Source organism: Centruroides sculpturatus, unplaced genomic scaffold, assembly GCF_000671375.1.
Source record: "Centruroides sculpturatus isolate CEXI.00-Female unplaced genomic scaffold, Cexi_2.0 scaffold475, whole genome shotgun sequence".
NCBI classification, from domain to species: domain Eukaryota; kingdom Metazoa; phylum Arthropoda; class Arachnida; order Scorpiones; family Buthidae; genus Centruroides; species Centruroides sculpturatus.
Genome location: NW_019384712.1, coordinates 551,706 through 561,572, shown reverse-complemented (window position 1 = coordinate 561,572; position 9,867 = coordinate 551,706). Strand labels below are relative to the sequence as shown.

At 28.0% G+C, this 9,867-nt stretch overlaps 1 protein-coding gene across 1 annotated transcript in view; it reads right to left on the bottom strand.

Annotated features, from left to right (window-relative positions):
* Positions 1–1,772: 1,772 nt before the first annotated feature.
* The window catches only part of LOC111627859, a 27,564-nt gene continuing 19,469 nt past the window's right edge, over positions 1,773–9,867 (bottom strand). The window contains exons 3-4 of the mRNA XM_023371522.1: positions 5,006–6,000; positions 1,773–2,406 (exon numbers count right to left, since the gene is read on the bottom strand). Of these exons, the coding sequence (XP_023227290.1) occupies positions 2,071–2,406; positions 5,006–6,000 (1,331 nt within the window). The 3' untranslated portion in view covers positions 1,773–2,070. The remainder of the gene's footprint in view (positions 2,407–5,005; positions 6,001–9,867) is intronic.

Below are 9,867 nucleotides of genomic sequence, written 5' to 3'. Positions count from 1 at the left end.
GAATAAATTACATGACAAGTTTTCAGTTGAAAACCTTTCCTTGTTGTTGTGATAGTTTTAAATTGACTAAATGGTCACTCAATGCAAATAGGTGTAGTAACGGCATATTTTAGTGCTTGCGGTTCTTTACTTGATAGCATTGAATGTGTCCAATTGTTTCCACTTAAAACAGCATCAAGTTCATGCTCTTTTAAACCAGGATTGCTTTCTATAATACTTAAAATTTAAATAAATTTTCTTACCTCATTGAAGAACAGCTGAAAGCTTTTCGTCAAATGTTTCTAATTATTCCCATTGTTTCCAATAGTGATAGCTTTACACTTTCAAATTTAGTCATTGAATTAGTAAGAAATGCAAATGAGTTGAAATAAACATTTTGTTCTGTGCTTGAGGTTCGAAGCTCTTGTAAAATTCAATAGCGATACAATTGTCACTTTTTACACGTCTAAATACGAGATGATGTTTCATAACTATCTAATAATAAGCTACACCTTTATGCGGAAGGTAAAGCTAAACTTGAGTTTAATTCTTTATACAACATAACACTTTATGTTAGTGATGAACATATCAACATTAAAAAATTGCAACTAGATATTTTCAGTGATGACATTAAGACCATGGACCAAGCAAGTTATATGAATAAGCAGATTTAAATCTTTAAATGTCTTGCTGACAGCTTTTGTATTTGCAGCTGCATCACTAACAAACAATACAATATTTCTAAATGTAATACTTTTATCACAATTGCTTCTAAAATAATATGCTATTTAAATTAGCAAAAGATATACTTTATATTAAAAAAATACTTCATTTTTTTGTAGTCAGAATTCAAATTTCTAGCTAAAACATTAATTATTATTTATTTTGGTGATCAAGTGTCTCATCTACCATCAACCAAATAAGTTTAATTTTCAATTTATTAGTGATGTGAGATTCTATTTATTCATACATATTGTCGAAATAACTTTTTTACAGTATTATTGAATTTGAAGGATTATACTTTCTCCATTTCTTAAAAAGTTCCCTCATTTTTGGATTGTCAATCTTGTAAAATGGTGTGTCTGTTGTTGTAAAAACTTCCAGTAAACCTCAATTAAATTCTAATCCATAGTTAAAACTGTAATTTGCTGCATTATTGCTTGAGTTTCTCTTGATCAAGAGAAACTCAAGCAACAGAGTGATGCTATGTCACTTGATTATGTTTACTTACATTAATTGGTGTGTCTCAAACCAATTAATATAAGCAAGTTGTTAGTTAGTTTTATTTCAAAATGTTTGAATTTATGCAAAATATGCTGGAAGTCCAAAATATTCGCAATAATTACCTCAAAATTTGCTCAAATCATTGGTTTGGCATGTTCTGGTGCTTTTAAAATGTTCTCAGCACAATATGCAAAATATTTACAAGGCAATTTCCAATCCCTAGATATCACAATGTAATTTAATTTTATATGTTTTAAAATAAAAGCATTGATTAATGAAGAATAATAGCAAATAAGTTGGAGAAATAAATAAATGCATAAAATAATTATGGAAACTAATAAAATTTTTCGTAAAATCATACATTTTATTATAAATATTCTTTTATAATATAAAAGGCTAATTTTCCGAGCTTTGCTCTTAGTATAAATTCTTAATAAGAACATTTATAACAAACTGCTATAAAATTTATATTCAATTTAAATAGAATAACAGATGATGTTATTCATTCAATTTTTAAAAATTTAATATTACAATTTTATATTTTATTCAATATAAAAATAATCTAATTATATTAAATATTAGATAAAATATAATTAACAAAATTGTTTGACACAGTTCATAATAATTAAAATGACTTGAATTATACCATTTCATTTTGTCCTCTCATTTGATATTGACATTTTAACAGAAACAATTAGATAAGTTGTTTAACTTGATCAAAATTACTGATCATTGTCAGTAATGTTTCTTAACAACAGTGTGCTTTTGGAAAACACTGTAAACAATTGATAAATATTCAATATTTAGTTATTTGTATATAAAAAAGCATATGTCAGTTTACCTTCACATTATCGATTAAAATGGTTTTCAAACACAGGAATGAAGTAGAACATCATTTTGAATTTTTCTTTGAATTTTTGTGCTATTATGGAAGGGAGAGATAAGATTACATAAGCTGCTAAATTCTCTCCATAGTACTTTAGCCATTCTCAATTCCGGATGTTTACGAAACTTCATACTCGTACCTTCCTTTACAACTGGGATTAAGTGTAAATTTATGGAACCGCTGTTCAAATAATCCGTTTGTAAACGATTATATACATATTTTACATTGGAACTATTCACACTTGATATTTGATTTTCATCTCTATTTTCAATATCCTGTAGAAATTCGTTTGTGATTAATGGGATAATGATGTCGGCCTGTAAAAATGTAGTAAAAGATAATGAAATAAATTTCTTAAAAATTTAATTATGCATATTAAATAAAAATTCAAGTTTAAATTTTTAACTTATGATGATAATTGCTATGAAAAATTATTTAATTTTAAAATGTTACTATATAGATAGAATAGAAAGATAAAATGTCTTCATGACAAAACATTTATTTTATGTAAAATAATAATTGTGACAAAGTTTTAATGTTTACCATAATTAGTTTTAAAATTATTTCATAATCATATTGAATATAAATATTTTTACAACAGCATTTTCTATGAAATGCTAATTAAATTGTAATAATAATAAAATGATTTCAATCTAGTGATTAAAAACAATTTAACTACATGTACTTTTGAAATATCCTGAAATAAAATAATTTCCTCTTTAAATAATATTGTATAATATATAGGACCAAATTCCAGATTTTTCTACAAAGAAAAACAATATACTTTTCATTAACACGAGAATAAATTCTAAAGCAAAGTTGAACTGTTAGATCATCTCTGCTCTTATGGAGGAATCTTGTATGGTTAAAACTGCGTTTTTCAACCAGATAATGCATCAGACTATATTAAATGATGGTTTGTGTAGCAAAATATTAATGTCATTTCTTGACCATCTTGTCCACCTGACTTAAACCCCATGGAATAACCTGGGTTCCTCTCCCAAGTCATATATCAACATGGGTATGAATTTTCAACTCATGTAAAGCTCAATAAAACTACAACAACAATAACAGCTTTGGAAGATAAAGTTTGTGAAACCTTGATACACTTGGTCACATTTTTTCCTGATCACATCTTCAAAGTAATAACCAGGGCTGTGGAGTTGCATAAAATTCTACCGACTCCAACTCTTCCTTACCATCCAACTCTGACCAGGGGCAGACTTGTTACTGAAAGAGACTCGGAACTTCTGACGTAATCATGTGACCTCAGAATAAAAGTTTAAATAACTAGAGTTCTAATAAAGATAGAACGTAGAAACTTTTTATTCCTCTAAGTAATAACACAGTCAATATATAAATATGTATTCGATAATTTTTACTTTTTCAGCTGTTTTATATAACAGAGGTAAAGTGTAGCGCTCAGTCGAAAAATGTCCCCTCCCAAATTTTTACATTTTTGGACTCAGGACACCTTTGAAATTTCGAGATATGCAAAAGATTCGAAGTTTTTTCTATATGTGTGGATGTTAGACTGTGTGTGGGGCATAATTTTGTTCACCCTGTTTGAAGCCTAATAATTTCTGTGGTGAGAGTGGTCAGAATCGGAGTCAGATGGTTTAACACAGGAGTTAGTTATTAAGCATCAGAGTGGTTGAACTAAATCATGTCCCCATACACATTCTAACATCTTAGGCAAGAACATCTTAATGGGTTTTACTGTACTATTATAAAATGACAAAAAAGCTTACTTTGTGGGTAGGGACGAGTTTTATTATTCTTTTTTAAATTTTGAACGCTAATAACGTGTAAAATATTCATCAAGAGATATGACACATGACCCCTTTTATGTCTTCACCCTGTCGACCTTTAATTAAGAACCAAAATTTAATAGTATTAATGCCTTTTATATGCAAGTTACAGTGCCATGTTTCATTTCTTAAACTTTACCCATTCTGTTCTGAAATACTGTTTAATATCTCAGAACAGAAAATAAAGAAATTAAACAAATTAGACGCAAACACACGCGTGCACTAATTTTCCCCTTTTATTGACATTTTTGGGGATTCGGGAGTCTCCAGATGTGTAGATTTGCAAAAAAGACTTGGAGGGACAAATATGACATGATTCCAATACTTTTTCGTTTTATACACATAACAAGTCGGAAAGTAAAAAGGAGTCGGAGTCGGTGGATTTTTTGACTCCGACCTTGGCTAAAACACCAAAACTCCGACTCCAACTCCACAGCTCTGGTAGTAACAAATCAAGGTTGTTCTACAACATGCATATTGTGAAATTTATTTAATGTCTTATAATTTTGTGCCTATCACTTTTTTCAAGAAGTTATAAGAAAGTGTAATTTAAAATTATTGAAAGTTGTAAAATGTTTATAGTGGATGATGATATCAAATAATTTTAGTTATTAATGTAATAAATATAAGTACAATTTTTTACAAAGAAAAATTCTTTGTTTCAGTCTTTCTTTCATTGATGCTTTTATCATTTTTTCATTCTAACTACGGAGGCAGTAGCCTAAAAAGGAAGGTCGTTTCTGTGAGTATTTGTGATTTTTATGAACTGCTGATGGTGCGAACAACAAAAGAAATGACTGAAACAAAGAATTTTTCTTTGAAAAATTGTACTTATATTTATTATAATAGTATTAAATAATCGTTGGCCATGTCAAACTTATTATTTTTAATTTTAGTTGTCTTTTGTTAACTCTATTTATTATTTTTCGTTTTAATGAAAATTTTTGTGTCATACAATTTTGTCCCATACAGTAGTAAATCAACATATGTAAAATGTTTGTAATTAAATAGTTGATTTTCCGTATTCAAATAAATTAATGATTTCATGTATCTAAAGAAAATATTAATATATAAATAAAAACTTAAAGCATCTTTCATAACATACCCAGTCAACTATAAATTGGACGAAACAACAAAAATTCATTAACAATACAGAAGGAAGTTGTTCCATTGCAAATGCCTGAAAATTACATTCATTTAAACTTTTGCTTAGTCCAAAAGCATCATTATTATTTTTATCTGAATGAAAAATAAAAATTTTTGTTTGTCTGTAATTAACAGACATAGGAAAAAATTGGTCTATAATTGATGAGAATAATTTTTCATCTGATATTTCAATACTTTGTGCAAGATTTAAATTTTGATTTTCAAATTCATGAAGCGATCTTATAGCTTTGTCTTTTTCTTCAATTTTTTCATTAAGTTTATTCTGACTGCTAAATGTTGTTTCAAGACTTTTACTTTCATTAAAAGATCGATGGTCTATTATATGTAATGTCTGCAATCCTTTACCAGTGTTTATAATGTCATCTTGTAGATTATCTTTCTCAACTACATATTCAGGATGCATTGCTGCATGATCAACAGAATCAACATCAGAATTTTCACAACTATCAGAATATTCTGTTATTGAAAAATCTGGAAATTCCGGATTTTGATGATGATGATGATGATCATCATCATCAAAATATTCTTCTTCTGAAAAATCATTTATAATAATTTTTAATTTGTTTCTTAATGCTGTTCTTCTGCGTTCATTTTTAACTTTTGAATTATATTCCTTCTGATCATTGGAAAATAATGAACAATTATCATCATCTATTTCTGGGTCATAAAACACTTTTTTATCAGAATGATAATTTGATATCTGCTTTGGTGTTTCTTTATCTAATAAAGAATTTTGGGCATTTTCTTTTGAATAATTGGTTGAGGTAATACTATCAAATGCAACTGATGATGATTCAGAAAACGAAGTTTCTTGCAAAGCACCATCCGATTCAAAATCAGATCCAATAAGCTCTTCTTCATCTGGCTTATTAACATTTTCTTCAGATAAATTTGAAACATCTTCTGTTCTCTTTCCGTACTCTTTTATGATTTCTGTAAAAAATAAAATAATAATAATCATTTAATTCAATTATGATTTTCTTTTCCTATAATATTTAATTATAATTTCTGTATAGATTATTGATTATAAAAATCATTTAAATATGTTTGCTCAGATATTATAATGTTTATATTATTCATTAGAGCATTAGAGGGCTCAGTCTTGATCTAGAAGTCATAATTTTATCATCAAATAAATATTTTTCGAGATATTCAAATGTATCTAAATGATAGAAAAATTTGAGATGGAATTTCTATATCCCAACTTTCAGATCAAGAATCAGCTTATCTAATTTTATACAATATTATATTATATTCTAATTATCTTTACTTGTGATTTATAACATTCAGTAGGCAATAGGTAACCTCTTCTTAACCCAACTCGAGTAAAAATGTTATTCAAATTAAATCTTGGTCAACGGTATTTATAAATAAAATTTATAAAAAAAAAAAAAAAAGTTGTTTTTGCATGCATTCATGTAGAATATTTTAATGATAAATAATTACAATAACTTCAGTGTAGCTAAACATTGTGTGAAGAATGGATGTCAGATCAATCTTAATACATTAAAGATAGTTTGTTTAGAGAAGAATATAATGAAGAAAAAGTTGTTTGAACACATAGATAGTTAAATGTAAAAATTGTTATTACTAATAAATTAAGATGATAGTATAAATTTACATGGATTGTGGAATTAGTTTTTGGCTGATAGGGAGCAAGAGGGGAAGTGTTTGGCCGTTGGAGTGTTGACAAATGATGTTATGGAAAATGTATAAAAGTAATAATAGCAAGGACTATGTACATCATTTAGAAAGGAATACAATGTAGTATAGTAATTTATGGAAGAATATAATTAGTTTCTCTTAATAACCTTAAAATTACATTCTTTAAAAAATAGATGAAAATGGTTAAATGGTTAGAACATGAAATTAGAAGGTAAAACATTTAATGGTTTTTAATAGATATGATTGTATATAGTGTATATTTATTGTAGTTTTAATGTATTTACTAGTGTATCAGAGAATTGTTGTGCCTTATTTAGCTTGTATGGAAGAAAATTCAATATTGTAATTTCTAAAATGCATCTGGGTAAAATAAAGTTAATTGGTTAGTGAATATAGCATCTGTTGATATGATAATTCCTAGAAAATTATGGTATTTTGACCATTTATATATTGATATTAATACATAAATGACTTCCTTCGAACTGTTGTTTTTCCTAGATAAATAAAAGTATGCATTCAATTTTATTATTATTTTAAACTGAAATACAATAAAAAAGATTGCTGCCAAGTGACAAAGGTACAGGATAGTTTAAATACATTAAATATTTTCCTAAGCATTTGCATTTGTGTTGAAATGGAGGTGTGTTTTATATAAAATATCACGTACCTTAGAACCTTTAACCGATGCGAAATAAAAATTTAATAGATGAGATCTCTCTTTCTTTGGCATGGCAGGCCCTATTACAACAGGAGGTTTAAGTATGTCATAATCCTAAAAGAAAGGAAGTAAATGGGTTATCTAAAATTATGTGATATATTTTATGGGCTTAACAACAAAGTTATTCATAAAATCTTAAAAACGAGGGAAAATATTTAAATATCTGTGAATATGACGTAGAAGATATGACGTAGAAGATATGACGTTCACAGATATAGATCACGTGATTCCGTTCTATCTTTTCGGTTTTAAAAAATCGTTCTAAACGAATATTTTTCGTACTTCGGTAATCTTCAAACGATTTTTTGCCTGAAGATGGACCCAGGAGGGGTCTGAAAACGTTTGTACTATTAAATTTTTATTTCGNGTATAATTTACATATGTAAAATTTTTAATTAATGTTCTTCTAAACAAACTAATGAATCTAAGAAGATTTATTAGTTTTATGAATCTAAGAAGATTTATTAGTTTGTTCAGAACACATAACACATACAGTGGTACCTCAGGATACGAACGCCCCAGCATACGAAATTTTCAGAATACGACATGAAATTCGAACATATTTTTGCTCCATGATACAAACAAAAACTCACCATACGACGTTACATTAGTTCACAGCACCATTTTTTATTTACTATGTTCATTGGTCTCAGTCTGCATGTTTGCTTCATCATGGAAGGATCTCACTCAATAAAGGAAATCTTGAGGTATTATCAGAAAGTGACTGATTTTATTGAAAAGAAACATCCCGAAAAGGTTCACACTGGCCGTATTGCTGCTCAGAGTAATAATATTTGCCTAAGTCATTTTAGAAACATTTTAAAAAGTAGGCAAAGCCAAATCTCTTTGGATAGATATTTTACCAAGCCACCTCTATCCAGTGAAAGTGCTGGTGGAAGTGAAGGAAAGAAAGCAAAAAGTAATGAATAAAAATTTTAAAAAATATATATATATATATATAAAACAACACTAATTTTTTTTATCTTTTCTAAGTTATTTTTAAGTTATTGTTACATTATGTTATGTAAGTTAAGTTTTAGTATGATTTTCCTTCTCCCACCACCAGTTTACATCTCAACCATTGTCTATCCTCAAAGGTAAAGTGCATAAAACTACATTTCTTTTTTTAACAATTATTATTCTATTATGGTTATTTATACATTTACAACTACAAAACGCATTTTTCAGTGTTTTCCTTACTATATTTATTATTATTTTTTAATGTACTACTTAGCTTTAATTTGAGTGTTTTTGAATTATTTGGTTTTACATGTAATCGTATGGGGAAAAATGATTCACCTTACGACATTTTCATGATACGATCTCAGTTTCGGAATGAATTAATTTCGTATCCTGAGGTACCACTGTAAATTATTATTTAAATTTTTAAAAATGTAACTGTTATAACAGTTAGAATAACAAAGAATACACATTTATTAATGCAAGTTCTTTCATATTCAATCACAGACTTAAGTGTTGCATGATATCCTTCATAAGTTTGAAGAAATATATAATAATAACAAAACATATTGTACACACAATCATCACTCCACAAAACATGTCAAAATTTCTTAAATGGCATCACATACGCAAAACCCAAAAACAATACAAAAGAACCCTCACAATACAGACCAATCCCCTGTCTTCTTACAATCCATGCAATCCAAACAAAATATATTGTCATACAAAACTAAAAAAAGATAAACCATGGGATGTATAGAATTTTACACACACTGGCATCCAAAATTAAAGCAACAAATACAAAACTTGTGTAAAATCAGATTCATAAAACTGAATAACTGAAACTTATGTCATATGTAAATCAGCAAAGCATTGTCCTATCGTGTGTCATGTAAGCAAGGCATGATAGCTATGCACTCATGTGACAAAATGTAGTGTTAAATATACAGCAAAATCATTTCTGATAAACAATGATCTTTTAAGGTCACTAACAGTAAAGAAGTGTTCCTGATACATCAGTAGCTTATCAGGAATGCCACAGAGAAAGCATTTGGATAATTCATTGTGGTAAAATACCATTTATTTCTTCATTTTTGCCATGTAGATTTTTGTGTTGCTTTAATTTTGGGCATGGTTGTTGATTCAGCCATTCTATAACAACATACACAAACTCTTTTTTGAATGCTTTGAGTCATTCCTTTTCCCTAGTATTTCTAACATTATGAAGGTGAATTTTTTAATTATTAATATTATAAATAATAGTAATACAGTTGTCCCTTGATAATCCGACAGGTATGGGACCAAAGGTGTGTCAGATTACCAAAAGTGTCCGGATTACCGAAAATAATTACATATTTCGCATTGTTTTGCTAGCAGTAACTTACAATATTCTCTACTCCAACTGTTCGAACAGAACTGCTCACATAAAACACACGAAATGTGTGTCATCGAGTAAG